This window comes from Pelobates fuscus, chromosome 3, assembly GCF_036172605.1.
Source record: "Pelobates fuscus isolate aPelFus1 chromosome 3, aPelFus1.pri, whole genome shotgun sequence".
Classification (NCBI taxonomy): domain Eukaryota; kingdom Metazoa; phylum Chordata; class Amphibia; order Anura; family Pelobatidae; genus Pelobates; species Pelobates fuscus.
This window is the reverse complement of record NC_086319.1, coordinates 249473053-249494623: the sequence shown is the minus strand read 5'-3', so window position 1 is coordinate 249494623 and position 21571 is coordinate 249473053. Positions and strand designations below refer to the sequence as shown.

The window sequence follows — 21571 nt, the reverse complement described above, 5'->3', positions numbered from 1 at the left end:
AAGTCTGCTATGTGCAGAGCCATATTATGAAATTGATTTGATCTGACATGTGAGCATATCCGTTGTCGCCACCTGGTCTGCTAACATCGGTCGGCTTCTAATCTTCCCATCCTATAGTGTAGGCCTTAATGATCGCCACAGTGTCTGTATGTTAGCTCTGATAGAGGTCTGAAGCACGGAATTTGCTTCTCACATGTCCTCTTTTCTCGGCAGTGATTTGATCAGGGACAGCCAGTCTGCCTTTCTGTCTACGATCCAGTTCAGAGGAGAAAGAGATGAGGAGGAGCTGTGTAAACCATGTGGTCAGGTCCGGTGTCAACGCCAAATACTTTAATTTTAATAGCTCATAAACAAGAAATTGTACAAGGCATATTAAACATTAGTTACCAAAGGAGTTTGTAAACATAGCTAATTCAAAGCCATAAACTTCTCAATCCTACATCTCAAGGTACCCATAGCACCCTACCTTCTCTCCCTTGCCATCACTGCAACTTTTCTTAATTGTGCACGGTGAATATTTCACTTTGTTTTATCAGTTATTTCTACCTTGGTTGCCCCAACTCTAATGCTGGGGCTGCTTTGGGCGTTTTTAAAATAGGACGGCTCCCGCACATAATGCCAAAAAGAGAACATAATATTAAAATACCTGGGAAGTCACAGTCCCTTTTTAACTCTCATTACACAAGAACAGCAAGAATCTGCAAGAAGTTTTTTTTTTTTTTTTTTTTTTTACTAACTCTGAGTTTTCATTAATTAATTCTGAATGACAAAAATACGTGACTATGGCTGGTGGTAGAGAATTTTTCCAGGTCAGCTGTTTCCATTAGGAGTTTAATGAATAATCCAGATAGACTTGTCTGTGCCATGGACTGCAAAAATTCTAAATACATCACTAATAATAAAGTAGATTTAAAAAAAAAAATAAATTACAGTCCAAATGTCTTTATATAGAGGATGATGTATCTAATCCACTTATCAGGAAATGTACTGAAAACTTTGCATCGAACACATGTATTCTATTTGATCATATCCAGTTATATTGAATGTGCTGAGCTATTACATCAGAAAAAAAGATTTTTACTGCAAAATATTATGCAATAACTTTGTTCTGTGTCGGTGCTTTACCTTGAGATAAGCTTTCTTATTCTAAAATCGAAATAACCACCTGCTTGTTCTCAGCATGACGTGATTGCAACATTCTGGTTCGCTTTGTATAAATACCTTGTCCTACTGCATAGGAATCCTACATTTCATCATGAGACTTCTTCTGCTCCTCTCTGCCTTTGTGGCAGGTGCCTTTGCTGTTGATACCTTTGTAGGGTGAGTACTCAATCTAGCAATAAACCAGAGATTCAGAATGCAGAAGGTAGGTCTCCATATACTATAAAATGTGTTACAAAAAACAACAACTATTCATTACATTTGCTGTGTTCTTTATCATGTTTGACAATAATACTTTTTAATAATTCTGGAAAATGTAAATACACTTGTCTTATACACCATGGGTTATCCAAATAAACAGTGAATTGCAAAATGTAAATCATTATAGCCAAATTTTGAGTTTTTCTCAATCAATTATTTTAGTAAAAGCATTGCCTTTTTTTTTTTGTAACGCACTACAGCTCACTATTTATTGCATAAATCGTCATCCTTGAAAAATAGGTAATTGAGAAGGGAACTGTAAATGTTAGGTCAAAACAGCCAAATTAGGCCCTGATTTAATATTTCTGGATACACTTTAAATTGGATTTAAAATTTTGAACAATATTTTGAGATATAATATAATATATAAAAACAAAGTTAAATAATTTTGAACAGCTTATACAAAAATGTCCAGTATCCCATAACCCTACAGTGTTAATTATTGCAGTTTCTCAGAATCTACAATAATTACCATGACACAAACAGGACTACATATGTATATTATAACTGAATTGGCAAATTGAAAAGGGATTCATAAAGAACTTGCTTAAAATCTGTGCACAATAAATTTTCCAAGCATCAATCCTGGTTTTTAGTAATGAACCACTTAATGGAAGTAACTGGGAGGGATCGTATGGTGTGATTAGGCAAATATATAACCATTTAAGCCCTCTTTGGCTGTGTGGACGTCTTCCTGCTCTTTAAAGGATCACCATAGGGTCAGGAACACAAACACTTATCCCTGACCCTATAGTGTTTAACCCACCATATTGGTGGCTTGCCCCCTATCTTAGCCCCCTTATAAAAGTTTAAAACTCACCTTATTTCCAGCGCCGCGTGGGTATGCCGGCGCTGGCTCTGGCCACATTGTGACATAATCAAAATAGACGATTTTGGCTAAAATTGGCATCTCTATGAGGAAAATTGAGCGTCTCCATGCAGAGCGTGGGGACGCTGAACAGCAGGGCTGCTTACTGTGCAGCCCTGAGCCAGGAAGGCCTTCCAGTGCCCATCTTAGTGTTTTTGCCAATGATATACGGCAGGTTGCTTCCACACTGTCATTCTCTGAAGTTCTGCCTGTGCATAACACTCAGAATGACAGGCGGATGCGTATTAGGGACTTTAACTTGTGGCTTGGTGAATGGTGTCGGGAGCAAGGATTTGGCTTTATTGCTCATGGTAGCTCTGTTTGGAATGGAAATAAACTGTACAAAAAAAGATGGTTTGCATCTTTCTCAAAAGGGAACAAATGTTCTCAGTGAGCAGTTCAGAGGTTTTGCTAAGATGTATTTAAACTAGGAGGGGGGGCAAAAGGGTGATAAAACATGAATCCAATTGTCCCCCAAAACAAGGACAGAAGGTGCCTGTTGCAAGTGTGTTAAAAAATTATAAGCTTAGAGTCATGTCTACAAATGCTCGCAGTTTAGGGAATAAGATCCATGAACTTGTGGCAATAATGGCAACTGATAGTGTAGATTTAGTCGCTGTTACTGAGACATGGTATATTGAAAAAAATGACTGGGACATAGCAATACCAGGGTACTCTTTATATAGAAAAGACAGGGAAGGCAAGAAAGGGGGAGGGGTGGCCCTGTATGTTAAGGATAGCATAAAATCTAGCCTAATAAAGGTTAGTGAGACGAACATAGAGTCCATTTGGGTTACTTTAGAATTTGGTAATTACACAGTAATTCGTGTAGGTGTGATTTATAGGCCCCCAGGACAAATTGAAGAGTTAGATAATCTACTAGTTGAAGAAATAGCTAGAATGACAATGAAGGGGGAAGTTATCACCATGGGTGACTTTAATCTTCCTGATGTGAATTGGAAAACAAAAATAGCTACTTGTGCCAGAAGCACACATATTCTAAACTCCCTACTGGGATTGTCTCTAAAACAAGTCGTTGAGGAGCCAACTCGTAAAGAGGCCATACTAGATTTAGTGTTAACAAATGGAGATTTGGTATCAGATATTACTGTAGGTGAAAGTTTAGGATCCAGTGATCATCAGTCAGTGTGGTTTAATATAAGAACAGTGACTGAGTCACACCACACAAAAACAAAAGTTTTAGACTTTAGAAAAACAGACTTTTCTAAAATTAGAATATGTGTAAAGGAGTCATTATCAGACTGGAGCAACTTAAATGGAGTCCAAAAGAAATGGGATTATTTGAAAGCTGCACTACTGAAGGCAACAGAAAATTGCATTAGGCTTGTCAGTAAAAGCAAAAAATTCAAGAAACCACTGTGGTACTCCGCAGATGTGGCCAAAATAGTAAAAAACAAAAAGTTAGCATTTAGTAATTATAAAAAAAAACAGAGTGAGGAAGACAGAATGACCTATAAGATTAGGCAGAAAGAGGCTAAGCAAGTTATAAGAGCTTCCAAATCACACACAGAAGAGAAAATAGCACAGTCAGTAAAAAAGGGGGACAAAACTTTTTTTAGATACATAAATGAGAAAAGAAAAGTAAAACAAGGATTAGTTAGATTAAAAACAAAAGAAGGAAGGTATGTAGATGAGGATAAAGGTCTAGCTGACTGCCTCAATGAATATTTTTGTTCGGTATTTACAGCTGAAAATGAAGGAAAGGGACCTCTGTTAAAAAAAGGGATAACTGAGTCATTTATTACACGTGAGTTTACAGAGGAAGAGGTTCTATTTCAACTGTCAAAAGTAAAGACAAATAAGTCAATGGGACCTGATGGAATACACCCAAAGCTATTAAAAGAGCTTAGTGGTGTACTAGATAAAACCATTAACAGATTTATTTAACCAATCATTGTTAACAGGAATAGTCCCAGAAGATTGGAAGTTAGCGAATGTTGTGCCCATTCACAAGAAAGGTAATAGGGAGGAGTCGGGCAACTATAGACCAGTAAGCCTTACTTCAGTAGTGGGGAAAGTGATGGAAACCATGTTAAAGGATAGGATTGTTGAACATCTAAAAACACATGGATTTCAAGATCAGAGACAACATGGGTTTACTTCAGGGAGATCATGCCAAACTAATCTTATTGATTTTTTTGATTGGGTAACTAAAATTATAGATCAGGGTGGTGCAGTAGACATTGCTTACCTAGATTTCAGTAAGGCTTTTGACACTGTTGCACATAGAAGGCTTATCAATAAACTGCAATCTTTGAGTTTGGATTCCAATATTGTTGAATGGGTAAGGCAGTGGCTGAGTGACAGGCAACAGAGGGTTGTAGTCAATGGAGTATATTCAAAGCTTGGGCTTGTCACCAGTGGGGTACCTCAGGGATCTGTACTTGGACCCATTCTCTTTAATATTTTTATTAGTGATATTGCAGAAGGTCTTGATGGTAAGGTGTGTCTTTTTGCGGATGATACTAAGATATGTAACAGGGTTGATGTTCCAGGAGGGATAAGCCAAATGGCAAATGATTTAGGTAAACTAGAAAAATGGTCAGAGTTGTGGCAACTGACATTTAATGTGGATAAGTGCAAGATAATGCATCTTGGACGTAAAAACCCAAGGGCAGAGTACAGAATATTTGAAAGAGTCCTAACCTCAACATCTGAGGAAAGGGATTTAGGGGTGATTATTTCTGAGGACTTAAAGGTAGGCAGACAATGTAATAGAGCAGCAGGAAATGCTAGCAGAATGCTTGGTTGTATAGGGAGAGGTATTAGCAGTAGAAAGAGGGAAGTGCTCATGCCATTGTACAGAACACTGGTGAGACCTCACTTGGAGTACTGTACACAGTACTGGAGACCATATCTTCAGAAGGATATTGATACCTTAGAGAGAGTTCAAAGAAGGGCTACTAAACTGGTTCATGGTTTGCAGGATAAAACTTACCAGGAAAGGTTAAAGGATCTTAACATGTATAGCTTGGTGGAAAGACGAGACAGGGGGGATATGATAGAAACATTTAAATACATAAAGGGAATAAACACAGTAAAGGAGGAGACTATATTTAAAATAAGAAAAACAACCACAACAAGAGGACATAGTCTTAAATTAGAGGGACAAAGGTTTAAAAATAATATCAGGAAGTATTACTTTACTGAGAGGGTAGTGGATGCATGGAATAGCCTTCCAGCTGAAGTGGTAGAGGTTAACACAGTAAAGGAGTTTAAGCATGCGTGGGATAGGCATAAGGCTATCCTAACTATAAGATAATGCCAGGGACTAATGAAAGTATTTAGAAAACTGGGCAGACTAGATGGGCCGAATGGTTCTTATCTGCCGTCACATTCTATGTTTCTATCTAAGGAGTAGCCACTTGGAGGTGTCCCTAGGGGGCAATGTAAACACTGCCCTTTCTCTGAAAAGGCAGTGTTTACATGAAAATGTCTGAAGGGAGCTATTATACTCACCAGAACAATTACATTAAGCTGTAGTTGTTCTGGTGACTATAGTGTCCCTTTAAGGTCTCTAACCGTATTTATATATTTTTTTTCTGATTCAATTTCTCACAATAACTGAATCATTGCTTTCTCTTTCCAGGCACCAGGTCCTTCGGATCAGTGCAAGTAACGATGATCAAATATATCGACTCCAAGCCTTAGAAAGTCTAACTCACCTTGAGGTACAATATTTTATATGCTCAAATTACAGAAATAATGCATTTGTAAATTATAATCTTGTATTTTCAGTTATTCATTCAATGTAAATGTATTTTTATACTGAATATTGTCGAACCTTTTAAGAACTCCTTTTTAATGCATCAGTGGGAAATATGTGAAAAAATACACTAATTTACATACACAGTATGAAATAGTGAGAGTGTGTAGCGCTTAATTTAGTGAACTTACTCCACAGGAGATCCCTCAGAGTATAAAGGGTTGATAATCTATTTGAACAAGAATAGAGAAAAATATAGTGCACACTGTGTAAAACGTAGTATTAATACACCACACAATAAAGGACACACTCACGTGGTTTAGAGCCTATTAGGATTGGCTCTGATCACTTGCGCCTTGTGTCCTTTTAGGTGACACACACCTTACTCTCCAAACGAAATTTTTCCTCAAAAGGGAGAGAGAAAGACAGGGGAAAATTGCCCTAGTATTGAAATCTTTAACGTAATCTGATAACAAGTTTAAAAGCACATCGGTGAAGATTGCTTCTCACCTGAAAGAGAGCCTGTGACCTGGCTCAAAGTAGATCAGCATATGAGTCCTTTTAGGGATGACTCTTTCCCTCTTTGATAGGATGGAAAATGCACCAAATATGTATTCTAATAAAAAATAACTATTTATTTCACAAATTATAAAATCAACTGATACATACAATATAAGGTGAATCCGAAACGCGTTTCGCCGGTTCCGTCCGGCTTTCTCAATCGGAATTTTCCATCCTGCTTACTTCCTGGTTATAAACCCCGCCTTTCGTCCCGATTGGATGCCGGAAATTTGGTGTCATCCAATCACGGGCGTCGCTGCGAGGGAGGGCAGAGTATTTCCAGCTGTATTCATTTATCCCTTAATGCGGACGTCATCACGCACGCACGTATGATCGTGCGGACGGCGTCACTTCCGGGAATGTGAAAGGGTTGTATTTCTCCTGTTGATCTATGAGATCCAATCATTTTCTTCTATACGTGTCACTTCCGGTCTCGTAGGTTCTCTCCTTTAGTCTGTTATGACAGTTCAAACGTCCATTTTAAGTGATGGCAAAAGTCCTGGAAGACCGGAAAGGTCATCCATAGCATTATAAATATCCTTCAATCCTAGAAATATGCTCATAATGAGCATAGATGACAGACAATAAAGTGCATTAATGGACTATAAATATACCAAGGTGGTAATACACATCTATACATAGAGGGGGGCATATTGAATTAAAAGATTAAAAAATTGCATAGAGGGGGGCATATTAAAAGATTAATAATATGATACATATGTGTTAATGATGTTTTAAGCCACTAAAAATCTTAAACATAGAAATATAAAATATATATAGAAAAGTATCAAAAATGTGCAAAATAGCAATTTTCATATAAATAAATTATATGTAAAAATTATAAAAAGTGGCATAGTTCGAAGTCATCATTAAGACCATATGGTTGCATAGTGTTCAAATTAAAAATCCATTTCATCTCTGTTTGTCCAATTTGTTTATTGAGATCGCCCCCTCTCCAATTACCTACTATTTTTTGAATTCCCATAAACTCCATTAATTGGGGGTTACTGTTATGTTGATTCTTAAAATGCAGGGATACACTATGATTCAGTGATGTTTCTGATGTGTTCCTGAATCCTAGTGTTCAGAGTTCTATTAGTTCTACCTACATAGGCTAATCCACAAGGACATGTAATCATATAGATTACTCTGGTTGTATGGCACGTGATTATTTGTTTTATCTTGTAACTTTTGTTTTTATCTTGTGGGTGACAAAATTCACGTACTGTCCTCCTATTGTTGTTGGAGCCCTTGCAGGCCCCACACATACCACATCCGTAGAATCCAGTTTTTTCTTTAAAAAACTGGTTTCTTAATTTCCTGGAGGGTATGTGATTTTTTATCAATGTCCTTCTGAGATTCGGTACTCCCCTATAGACAATATCCGGTGTATCTGGGAGTATTGAGTTTAATATAGGGTCATTTTTTAGGAGTGGCCAGTATTTTTGGATGATTTTCTTTAAACGTCTGTTGTTATAATTAAAATCACAAATGAACTTTACATTCTGAGGTTCCATATTTTCTTTTTTTCTTTTGTACTCTATCAGTTTTGTTCTATATACAATTTCTACTTCGCTAAGGGCTTGTCTTAAGAGTTCTTCTTTATAACCCTTTTCCCTGAAGTCTTCCATTATTTTTTCCGACTGTTCCTGAAATTTATGTGAATCAGTGCAATTTCTCTTCATTCTCAGTAGCTGCGCCTTGGGGGCGTTTAACAGCCAAGGGGGGAAATGGCAGCTATTCTCCCCTATATAACTGTTCACATCCACCTTTTTAAAGTGGGTGCAGGTCTTGAGTATATTCTGTTCAACATAAATATTCAGGTCTAAAAATTCCACGGAATTCCTATTAAAATTGCTTGTGAGTTTTATGCCCCACTCATTATTGTTCAAGTGATTTAAAAATGACGTGAGTGATGTCTCGTCTCCCTCCCAGATAAAAAATAATGGTCACCATAGATAAATGTTTGCATAGCTGGGCGCGAACAGGTATATTTACAGATATATTTTTTATCTGGGAGGGAGACGAGACATCACTCACGTCATTTTTAAATCACTTGAACAATAATGAGTGGGGCATAAAACTCACAAGCAATTTTAATAGGAATTCCATACAACCAGAGTAATCTATATGATTACATGTCCTTGTGGATTAGCCTATGTAGGTAGAACTAATAGAACTCTGAACACTAGGATTCAGGAACACATCAGAAACATCAAGAAAGGTTTCCTGAATCATAGTGTATCCCTGCATTTTAAGAATCAACATAACAGTAACCCCCAATTAATGGAGTTTATGGGAATTCAAAAAATAGTAGGTAATTGGAGAGGGGGCGATCTCAATAAACAAATTGGACAAACAGAGATGAAATGGATTTTTAATTTGAACACTATGCAACCATATGGTCTTAATGATGACTTCGAACTATGCCACTTTTTATAATTTTTACATATAATTTATTTATATGAAAATTGCTATTTTGCACATTTTTGATACTTTTCTATATATATTTTATATTTCTATGTTTAAGATTTTTAGTGGCTTAAAACATCATTAACACATATGTATCATATTATTAATCTTTTAATATGCCCCCCTCTATGCAATTTTTTAATCTTTTAATTCAATATGCCCCCCTCTATGTATAGATGTGTATTACCACCTTGGTATATTTATAGTCCATTAATGCACTTTATTGTCTGTCATCTATGCTCATTATGAGCATATTTCTAGGATTGAAGGATATTTATAATGCTATGGATGACCTTTCCGGTCTTCCAGGACTTTTGCCATCACTTAAAATGGACGTTTGAACTGTCATAACAGACTAAAGGAGAGAACCTACGAGACCGGAAGTGACACGTATAGAAGAAAATGATTGGATCTCATAGATCAACAGGAGAAATACAACCCTTTCACATTCCCGGAAGTGACGCCGTCCGCACGATCATACGTGCGTGCGTGATGACGTCCGCATTAAGGGATAAATGAATACAGCTGGAAATACTCTGCCCTCCCTCGCAGCGACGCCCGTGATTGGATGACACCAAATTTCCGGCATCCAATCGGGACGAAAGGCGGGGTTTATAACCAGGAAGTAAGCAGGATGGAAAATACCGATTGAGAAAGCCGGACGGAACCGGCGAAACGCGTTTCGGATTCACCTTATATTGTATGTATCAGTTGATTTTATAATTTGTGAAATAAATAGTTATTTTTTATTAGAATACATATTTGGTGCATTTTCCATCCTATCAAAGAGGGAAAGAGTCATCCCTAAAAGGACTCATATGCTGATCTACTTTGAGCCAGGTCACAGGCTCTCTTTCAGGTGAGAAGCAATCTTCACCTATGTGCTTTTAAACTTGTTATCAGATTACGTTAAAGATTTCAATACTAGGGCAATTTTCCCCTGTCTTTCTCTCTCCCTTTTGAGGAAAAATTTCGTTTGGAGAGTAAGGTGTGTGTCACCTAAAAGGACACAAGGCGCAAGTGATCAGAGCCAATCCTAATAGGCTCTAAACCATGTGAGTGTGTCCTTTATTGTGTGGTGTATTAATACTACGTTTTACACAGTGTGCACTATATTTTTCTCTATTCTTGTTCAAATAGATTATCAACCCTTTATACTCTGAGGGATCTCCTGTGGAGTAAGTTCACTAAATTAAGCGCTACACACTCTCACTATTTCATACTGTGTATGTAAATTAGTGTATTTTTTCACATTGAATTACGACAGGATTGGAGAGTTCCTGTTTTTTTGTGTGGGAGCAGCTGTCACATTAGAGCACTTGATGTAATTTATGCAAAGCGCCTGTAAACACAGAACACTTTTGTTATACCATTTATCAGTGGGAAATATGTGTCGAAGGTCAGATGGGTACAATCTGTTACTCTCTTTCTAGAATTTTGTTTTGCTTTTTGTAGCCCCTTCTCCTTCGAAAAGAATGTGCTACTTTAATCAGTGTAGTGCTGTAACATCTAGATTTGACAATACATTTTCTCTCATGATGATGTGATCATGGCGAAGAAAGAGATAAATTGAATAGAAACCACTGACACTCTTTGTAGAAAGAAAATATACACAGCCGGGGTGGCTAAATTGTATAGTGCTGTGGAATACATAATATATATAAAACCGCATGATGCTTTTTTATGCATTCCTGCAAAGGTACAGTGATTTTGTAAAATAGTTTAATATTTTTAGTTGCAAACTTTATTTTTGTAAGAAAGAAAGAAACATAACTGACAAAATATGATCTGGTAGAACAAAACATCCTGACAAACAATATTACAGGTACTGCGGCTATCGTTCTCTGAGTATGTCACATTAGTAAACTGTCTCCCAATAAAGAGATTATTTGACTCCTTTTCCATGGGTAACGGGAAACTTAAAAGTATCAACTCTTGCTATATAGCATTACTCGATTCTGTGTATGGGTTGACTGCTATGCAATACATGAGATATATGCATTTTTAATGCATGTTACACAGGGATAATCCTATTCGACATTTTATTTTTACATTTCTAGCTTGATTTCTGGACAGAACCAGCCAAGGTTGACATTCCAGTTGATGTTCGCGTACCTTTCCACAGTCTTCAGTCTGTAAAGAGTTACCTAGAATCTCAGAACATTGAGTACTCCATCATGATCGACGATTTGCAGGTATATGAAAATAAACCCTATCAGTCTGTTAATTAGATCCTTTACTAAACTGTACTTTTTGATAGCATCACATATTATGGAGTAAACTTTTTTAAATTAATTTTTATTAGAATTCTGATGGCAGCTATAAATTGATTTATTTTATTTATTTTTCTAGCTGGCTTTTTTTATTTTATATTTACTTGTATGTGCTTATTTTTTCTATCTGTCCCAAACTTTCTTTTTATATGCATGTATTTTTTCTATCTGTCTTACTGCACAGTGTGTTTGGCTGCACCTTTTCACTGAAAATACATGCATAAATAGAAGAAAAAGTGAGATTCATTCTAAGTTCCAGTTTCTCCAAAATGGGAAAAACAATTCAAGTCATAAAAATGTCCTTAGTTATTGACTGACTTACTCTGTAACAACTGATAACCTTCGATTCATCTCTGACAAAGGTTATATATTTAAGATGCGATAGAGTGTTAATGTTAATAGAATAATTTTTCTTTTATATTTAATTTGCAAGGTAATTACTTAAACTATATCATTTATTTGCATCTATGCAAACCTTATGCAATATCTTTTCTGCAATAATGCAAAGATGATGGTGATGTAATTAATCGCATGCAATGTATTAATCATATATAATATATCTATTTCAGGCTGTGCTTGACGCAGAGAAGCAGGAGATGGAATTAAATCAAATAAAAGAACGCAACTCTGGCACATTCAACTATGCTTCATACCACACTTTGGACAATGTTAGTACTTTAATCTATCGTTTATATGTAAAATGAGTTCTGCTAATAATCGACCTATTAATAAGGTTAAAATATAGTTGTAAATGACAATTTAAAATGCATTTTTTCCAAGGAAGTAAAATCTAATCAGATCGAGAGCCCCTTTATGTCTTTTTAAATATATTTCAGTAAAAATATACAAAGAGCAAATATGTTCTAATCTGGAGAAACATATATTGTATACTGTGTCACATAAAGAAAGTTAATATTATTTGATATAAAATTCTACATGACCTAATCATCTTCCAAAAGGTCTATGGCGTTACCATAAACTGAGCCTTAAAGATGATTTGCTGGCAAAAAAATTCCTAATAATTTATTTTACCCAAATAAGTCTGTTAGACCTTAAATATAAAGTTAATAAATCACTCCAGCAGAGATGGAAATGCTGCATGGGAAACCAAATTGCAAAATTTAAGCTATTATATTCAAGTTGTGAAAATTTCTCCAATTCAAAATCTATAAATTGTGCCAAACTGTTAACAAATACAGAGATTAAAAGTTATGTTTATATACTTAAAGGGACACTCTACACCTAAAGCATTTTAGTTTGCTGAAGTGCTTTGTGTTTTGTTTTTTACAAATAGAAATTTCAATAGAAATTATAAATTAACCTTGTTATACTCATACAACAGAGCCTGTTACTTCCTGGTTTGGTTAGCTCAGTGGAGCTAAACTCAAGAGGCAGTAATTGCTCAGAGCACTTTCTTTGCAAAGACTTCTCATTGAGCAGCATTTGGAAGTCTGTGATTGGACAGCAACTGAAAGTTTGGGTAGAGTTAGAAGGTAAGGGCTTGCAAAGGCTTCAGACAAGAGTTTTGCCGCTTTTGCAAGCTGTTTTTACGTATATACCCAATGAAAATAAATGCATAATTAAATGCATGCACATTTTCATTGATTCTATATCTACTAAATTCTATATCTGCTAAGTTCCATGATTAAAGATTTTTATGTCTATCACCATTCTGTTGACTGTATTAAAATCTGTGGTAATCTTAAACCCTTATGTATCAATTTGGATAACTAAGCTCTATTGTTTGTTAAGCTTTTCTCACAAATAAACCATATTGATTCTTAGAAAGTCACTCACATATAACAAATGTATGTATTTTATATTTTCCGATATATTAGCTGTACAGAGGTCTTGATGCTATTGTTCTGGATTTTAAATCACTGGTCACTAAGCAACAGATCGGGACCTCTTACGAAGGAAGGCCTGTCTATGTCCTTAAGGTAAGACACTATAATATTCTATTATTACTTTAAAAAAAATAAAAATGTAACTGTTTTCTATTCGTTTGATTTTACATATATTATTCCCCATTAGCAAGAACACTAGCAAACATGTTTAAATGTAGCATGTCATGCATTAAAACATATTTGGAAGTTATTGTTAATATGTATAGTATTGTACACATCTGACATTGTCCTCATTTTGTGTGTTGCATACATGAGGAACACTAAACGTAAATTGACGTAGTTTTCATTAGACTATATACATATTCTTGAATGGGTTTTTTTCATCAAATATGCATTATTTTGTGTTATCTAACATTGTGTTTTGTTTCCAGTTCAGTACTGGTGCCAGTCGTCCTGCAATCTGGTTGGATGCTGGCATTCACTCTCGTGAATGGGTTACCCAAGCTAGTGCCCTGTGGATTGGATACAAGGTACACTGCAGAGAAAGTTGTACTGTTTTATAATAAATATAAACTTGGTATTTATCATTAACCTTCTCAGTAAACATCAGCTTAGAGTGAATGCAGTCTAATAGAGTCTGAAGACAATTCTAGTAAATGTAGTAATACAATTTTGAGTTTATATCACGAAAATTACTATTTCAGTCACTTCCACATTCACCCGCATTTGTTTGTATCTCTTCTATCTTCACCATAAGTGGCTCTCCGAATGGATGTTGTATACCTTGTTGGGGGTTTTCATCTAATATTTAGTGTGATGCCTGTGAAAATGTGCATGAGATATTTCATTAGAACAATCTTAGCTGTCTTTACATAAAAAGTGTACAATTAACACGCTAAGCAGAGGAATATTCCAATGGTAAATTAATGAAACATAGGAAACTTAGAACAAGAAAATGTGTCCACACGGCGGTTGGTCATATTGTTAAAACCTCTTCCTGAGATAATAAAAACAAAAAAATACAAAGAAATTTGGCCAGAAAGCTTTCAATTCTAGTTTCATGGAAAGTGGGCAATAATTACAGAGTATTCCAAACAATGTTATTCCAACAGGACCAGTTTTGAATGCTCTGGTTTTAATATTCAACTCTTTCCTTTTATCAGCTTGCTACAGATTATGGAAAGGATGCATCCATTACATCTCTGCTAAACAAATTTGATGTATTCCTTCTAGTCGTCACAAACCCAGATGGATATGTCTATTCCCACACTTCAGTGAGTATGCTGTGGCCTCCTCTCTTGGTGGTGACGTTTTTGATCTGCGTAGCTACATTCTTCTACATATGAATAAAGTGTTCAAATTTAAGTTTCTGTTGGCGGACATATTGTTTTACTGCCACACTGCTGACATAACTTGAAAACGACTGCTGCAAGTTACACAATCCAACATTTTATCTTCTGTGAGAAAATATTGCTTGCAAAGCTTTTAAATTACTTATTTATGTAATTCGTAAATAGTGAAACATTTTCTCATTTCTGAATCATTACTCACTAAGGGTGGCTAGTGATAGGGTAGAAGCATTAACTGACTCTCAGTTGCTGTTCAGGCAATTGCTTCCGTACTTGCAAGCAGTACCGGAGAAGACGTTGGACTAGCACGCAGGTTACTCCACTTTAGTATTAAACTCTTTTAAAAATGGTCGGTAGTTGTAGGTAAGGAATCACTGGGGTACTCTTGGCACCATAACCACTTAATTGAAGTGGGTTTGATGCTAGAGTATTCCTGCAAATAACTTGTAGATGAGATAAAACATTGCTCTTTTTTGCATAGAATTTAGTTGACTACTTTGTACCTTAATTTTTCTGTCTCCAGAACCGTATGTGGCGTAAAACTCGTGCACCTAACAGTGGAAGCAGTTGTGTGGGTGTGGATCCCAACAGGAACTGGAACGCTGGATTTGGAGGTAACTGAAAACAAGTGCTCTGGTCTAGGGATTCCATAGTCTATTGTTCTCTTTTATTTCCATTTGCCATGCAAGTAGCACTGATATATAATAGCTTGTTATATGAAAAGATTGGTTGGATTCCTACTTTGCGACGTGTATAACATCTTTATCTTTACCATGACTCTGTACAAACTAGCATAAACATTTCAATGTCATCTGCATATACGTTACTGTTTTTCCTTTGATAATTCTAGCCAAATGTATTTTTTATATTGTGTACATAACTTTGCAATATGTACATAAGGAGAGTGGACTGGAATGCGCATGCGTGAACAATGACTTCACTGTACTAGTCAGTGGGGGCGCTGGACACCATTGAGTGAGTGTACTGTGTGTCCGTCACATTCAAAATGACTAGTCAGTAGACCAACGATTCTGAATCAAATTCTGCGCTAAGCTTGAACGTTTCTCCTTCGGTAACTATTCGGATTTAGAAGGCTTTCGGTGATGAGTGCAGCGCAAATAAGTGTTGCACAAACGTTTAGAAGATGGTCAAGGATCTGCTGAAAGATTTGGCGCCCTCCGACTTCTGACTTTCCCTAAAACTAAAATCACCTTTGAAAGGGAAGAGATTCAAATCGTTGATGATATCCAGGTAAATAAGAAGAGGCAGCTGATGTTGATTCCAACAAATTATTTGGCAGAGTGTTTTAAATAGTGGAAGAGACGCTGGAAGAACTGTGTGAGGTCCCAAGGCGCCTACTTTAAAGGGGTCATTGTCCACTTACAATGTTTCTTGTATCTATCTTCTTCTCCATTTTTAATATTACATTTCTGAATACTTTCTGGACAGACCTTGTGTATGTATGTATATATGTGTGTGCGTGTGTATAAATGTGCCTATGTCAAACAAGAAAAAGGAAGAGAGCTGCACCACATAAAATCACAATAACAAACGACAATTCGGATAACAAAGTATAAAACAAAATATGGGTAGCCCCCGCAATAATAGTTCTCACATAGAAAGGATGCCTCTAATTAAGAGGTAAGTACAGCTGTAGATGTTCGATAAGCATAAATTATTTTGCTTGGGAGATGTGGTAGTTCAATCTATGTAAGAGAGCTATAGCCAGCTCTAGCATAGGTTGCGTACAGTGGTACAATCCCCACTTATAGGATATGATGGGGGACGTCCACAGCAGTAGAGGTGCCCGGTGCTCAGGAGAAAGTTAAAAAAGCAACCAGTAGTGCTCTCAATACTATAATAAGAACTGATAAAATTGATAAAAATTGTACTCACAAGGATAGAGCAGATTCACTGGTCTATGATGATAGCGTTGGTGGTATGATCCCCACCTCGGATTTCTTGAGAGTAGAGATGATAAAATGCCGGGAAGTAGGAGAAAATAAAATATAAAGGATATGGCACAATCCACTAGTGCAGTGACCAAAATCCTTTATTAAATAAAATACAAAGAAACATCTATAACGCATTTTGCCGATGTGGCTTTTTCAAATGGGATAAAAACATACAACCTGGCTACATGGGGTTTAAATAGGGATAGAAAAATGTAAAATTGGCGCCAAAATCCAATCATAGGCTGTCCTCCAATGAAATGCAATTACTCTTTGTAAGATGCATATATGAGAATTATGCATATAATATTATAGATTGTTTAGTGGGAAGTAGAAATATATAATTGTATTGTAAAAAACGAGGTGTATTTAATGTAGTAACGGCTTCTAAAGCCAGGACATGTGACCCGCGACATATGCGCATCATAGTATCGGCTGCTAAGCCTTCTGGGAACTGTAGTCTTCAGTATGGTGTATGTTATATTGTGGAGAAAGCTTACAGCTGTGTGTTTATCTGCTCTAATATTACCTTGTTTCCTGACATGCAGGACCAGGAGCAAGTGCAGATCCCTGCTCTGATTCTTACCATGGGCCCAGCGCTGAGTCTGCAGTGGAAGTGAAAAATATTGCTAACTTTGTCAGACAGCATGGCAAATTCAAGGGCTTTGTGTCAATTCATAGCTACTCACAGTTACTTCTCTTCCCTTACGGTTACAAGTGCACAAACCCAGCTCACTTCACAGAACTGGTGAGTTATGGCTATTCCCAAGATTTTGAAAAATATAATAAATAGTAAAAATATTTTCAGGAGATCTATTATACTTTAGTTTGATTTGTTAATGTACTTTTGCATCACTAGAAATATTTCTGGAAATTATTTGTGCTTTTTGTTTTTCTGTTTGTGTAGAAGGCCTGATTAACAAGCATTAGCATAGCATTTTATTTGAAAAAAGACATAGATATTGTGGGCATACATAACTGTCTTTCTTTCACTTGGCTACACAGACGTTCTCATGCACTGTGTATCAAGTCATTCACCACCCTAAATGTCATAAGAACACATGCAAACAACCCTGCATGGAAAACGTTCTCTGAACAGTTATACACAAAACCTTGAGTCTTCTCTTTCTTTCTGTGGCCCACTGTAGCTATGGTATGTCTTGATGATGCATTCATTCTAACCGTTGCTTTTCTTGTTAGAACACTGTGGGTAAAGCAGCTGCTACCGCTCTGAGCTCTCTCTATGGTACCCAGTACAAAGTTGGAACCATCTGTTCCACCATCTGTAAGTACATCATATGTCACTCTATTCGTCTAGTGACATTATTCTTACTTGGCCATCTCTGAAATAATTTCTGAATGACAATAACTTGTCAGGACCTAATTCACAAATCATGTGCTTCTATAGTTACTACTGAGATCCATTCAACTGTGTTGACTAAGTGCAAATGTTGAGTTACGCGTTACAGATATTCTTGTTTTAAGTGATGATGATGCTTCTAGTTGTATGACCTGCAAGTTGTGATTTACCTGCACTGCTCCCCAATGCTAATATGTCTCTCCAGGATAATGCTGGGTCTACTTTGCCAAACAGTGTAATTTTGCAGCTTATACATGTATCTTGGTATGAATAATATCTAAGTGTATATTGTTGCTAGGCAAATGGCATGTTACTCTTCATTTTTGGGATGCAACCATTGCATTTCATGTACAATTTATGCTACACTAGCCAGCAATATGTGTTTGATACTGAAAATGTTGCAGATCATTGGCACAATATTGCTGTATAAATAAATATATATTTTTAATAATTTATATATTTGAGTGTAATGGACAGTTTGTGCTTGACGGCAATCCTCCTTCTTGAATAGCTTGGTTAAAGGGATGATGATAGACATTTGTTCTCACTTTTTTTGTTTGTTTTTTTCCTTTAAGATCAAGCCAGTGGCGGAAGCATTGACTGGACCTACGATATTGGAATCAAGTACTCTTTTGCCTTTGAGTTGAGAGACACAGGACGTTATGGTTTTATTTTACCAGCAACACAGATCCTACCAACCGCACAAGAGACTTATCTTGGCCTGAAAAAGATCTTGGAGCATGTACGAGACAACCCCTACTAAAGTGTATATATATATATATATATATATATATATATATATATATATCTCAAAGTAAAGAGCCACTCCATTTATAACGGATTACAATAAAGTACCAAAAGTATTCGTTAAAAGATGTTTTGTTTTTATTTCACAATTCTTAAACTGATTATTACTTCTAGAATGGCTTTCTAATTGTAATACAATCTGACAGAGGAAGATTGAAGATTGAACAACTAAATGTATTCATAGTAAAATAACACTAGGATTAAGGCCATGGGTACACAGTGGCCATGAATGTCGTGTGTATCTCACTTTGTATACTCCTTTTCTTACCTAGATGCAGTTAATTGCAAATTATAAAGCCACCTCATGAGTGTTTATTCAGTGCTAATGTTTGTCATTGTCCAGGAAAAAAAAACTGAAATTTCAAAATTTCACAAAATTCTACTGAATGTGCAAAATGTATCTACATTATCCAAAATAATAAAAACATGATTATAAAATAATCAATAATTAATATTAATTATAAAATTAGAGACAACACATGTCTAATCTTTTCAACTAGACAATCTCACAAACACAGCACAGCATGCATAATTCCACCAATTGTCTTGCATAATTTTTGTTTTATTAATTAAGGAGAATACAATACAAGAATACCATAGAAGCAAGTATATTTCTGAACAAATTAGATGATTTGTGGTGATTCATACCACATGTGCATGTTTAGAAAGATAAAGTACTATAGAGTACATTTCAATAAAGTAGAATGACACATTTACTTCCACTAATGACTGCTGTATGTAAGAGCTTGTAAAAGTAAAAATTCACAGCTAGTGAAAATGTGTCAACATACAGATATATATACAGATATAAGGTCAATTGTCTCTGAGATGGAAATTACCAGAGTTAAGCCATCAGGTTTTGGTGGTAGGCCTTAGAGTTGTTGAAAGTTAGCCTAAGTCAGCAATTGTGCCCAAATACCTTGACCCTGCCCCTTAAAGAGTACCACAGTTTTTCCAAGGCTCTCAGCTCTTCCATTTTGGTAAACCACAAAGACAACAGTGGCGTAACATCTCACCTTCAAAAGAAGGCTATGATCTGTTGGCAACGTTAGGTATGCAAATTGTTAAAGATTTTTTTGTATCTAGAAGTTGGTACTGTGGTGCGGTGGAAAAGTTGAAGGGAGCTGAGGGGAAAAGTGGTGGATTGTCAGAGCTTCCCTATGATAGCCACAATACTCTTTCCAGAAGGGTCCAATGTCACGGTATTCCTACTAGATATATATGAAGGAAACCAGGAGGCTCCCACATCTCCAAAACAAATCATCTAGCCTTAGATTTATTGCCCATAGGCTCTCAGGTGTTTTATACTAGTTTTGGTAATTTGTAAATATTGCTGGCTATCAAGCAGTGATGAACCATATCACACTAGGTCCTGGAGAAGGTTTCCCACAATGCTTGTTCCCATTTATAAAAAGGGTGGTTTGGGAGGGTTGTTCATAGATAAGAGACCACGTGAGGTAGAGGTGGTCTCAAAAGTGCTTAGGTATCAGTCTGATCATTTACATAGTTGAGTAAAATGGGCCATGAAGGTAGGTGGTGTCCATTCCTGGAATGTCTGAATGGAATTAACTTTCCATGTACTGACTGGAACAGGCAGAACAGAGCACCTATCTCAGTAGTCAACTTGAAGTCTAAATTGAAGGCCAATGGGAGCGGGGGGAGGGGGGAGGGACAGGGGGTGGTGAATGGGCATAGGCCTAGTTTAGGCGCTTTAGAGTGCCATATCTTCATGGTAGCCTTTATGAAATTGGGGATCTGCTTAAGTGGGGGTTTATCCACTACAAAACAAAAACTGATCTGATCTGCCCATGTGATAATTTTCCACAGACTCCCATGATTTCTGTACCTCAGGGTTTTGTTTAGTGAAGTGAAGAAGGCACTTGATATCTCTATCAACAGTGCTGGGGAATGGTAGAACAACCTTGGCAGTACATTCATCTTAATCACCCCACCTACCCAAGCTGGAAGATGTGTGGTGGCGCTCTATCCATGAAATTATTTTAAGCAGGTATTAAGCAGTGTGTGGAAGTTGGTTTGATATGAACAGTAAGACAATAGGTCTTTAGTGGGCCAGATGCTCAGGTATTTGATTATCATATCACTACATTGAAAAAAAACTGATCAGGTTGGTGTGTACCCTTGGCAAAAAGACATTTAAGATGTTGGATTTGGAAGTTAATTTTCATGTTGAGTAATGTATTATATGTCCTGACCTGAATTCTGATAAGATGACTGTTAGTGATGTTTCTGAGGATGAGACAAAGAATATCAGCCTTCTGGTGGTCTTGTTCTACCTCCTGCTGGTTTATCCCTGATGGCCTGCAGTAAAGGTTTGAGGGCAAATTGTGCCGTAAACACGCCATTACTGTAAACTCTCACAGTAGCCATAGAAAATAAAGGATCAACATGAGCATGTATGGTACTAGGCCCATGGCTTTCAGAGTGACAGACAAGCTCCCATATCTTTTTCCCATGCAAGCACATAATCATCTTTTAATCTTGGTTTGGGTATTAGATTAGAGTAACATTGAGATATAGTACCGCGTTTATTAGGGTGATGTAAGTATGTTTTTTCCAGATCAGATAATGCACTTTCTGTATCATTTTGATCTAAATTTTGAAAGAAAAATTTATCTTTTATTTTATTAATAAATAATTTGTGTTCTAATTGCATATTATCTTCTAGGTCGAATTTATCTTGAAGTTTTATAAAAGATATTAAAGAATTACCTAAGAAAAAGTAATTTAAATTTTGAATTGATTTCGAGTGCCACTTATCCAAATCTAAATCAGAAAAATCTAGTTTTAATATAGACATTACTCGTGACCACCCAGAGAAAGGGACAACTACCTTAAACACAGTATCCCAAGTGTTGATGGTAATCTTAGTGTCACGACTAGTAATGTGGTCCAGCACGCAGAAACTATGTAAA

General features: G+C 36.3%; 1 protein-coding gene across 1 annotated transcript; it reads left to right on the top strand.

Moving 5' to 3' along the window:
• The first annotated feature begins 1224 nt into the window (after positions 1-1224).
• LOC134602872 (carboxypeptidase A2-like) lies at positions 1225-18704 on the top strand. Its single transcript, XM_063448307.1, has 11 exons — positions 1225-1320; positions 5901-5982; positions 11111-11245; positions 11893-11991; positions 13162-13263; positions 13602-13700; positions 14334-14444; positions 15043-15133; positions 17020-17219; positions 17672-17756; positions 18407-18704. Exons 1-11 carry the CDS (start codon positions 1256-1258, stop codon positions 18592-18594), a joined length of 1257 nt encoding a protein of 418 aa, XP_063304377.1. The 5' UTR covers positions 1225-1255; the 3' UTR covers positions 18595-18704.
• Positions 18705-21571: the final 2867 nt, after the last annotated feature.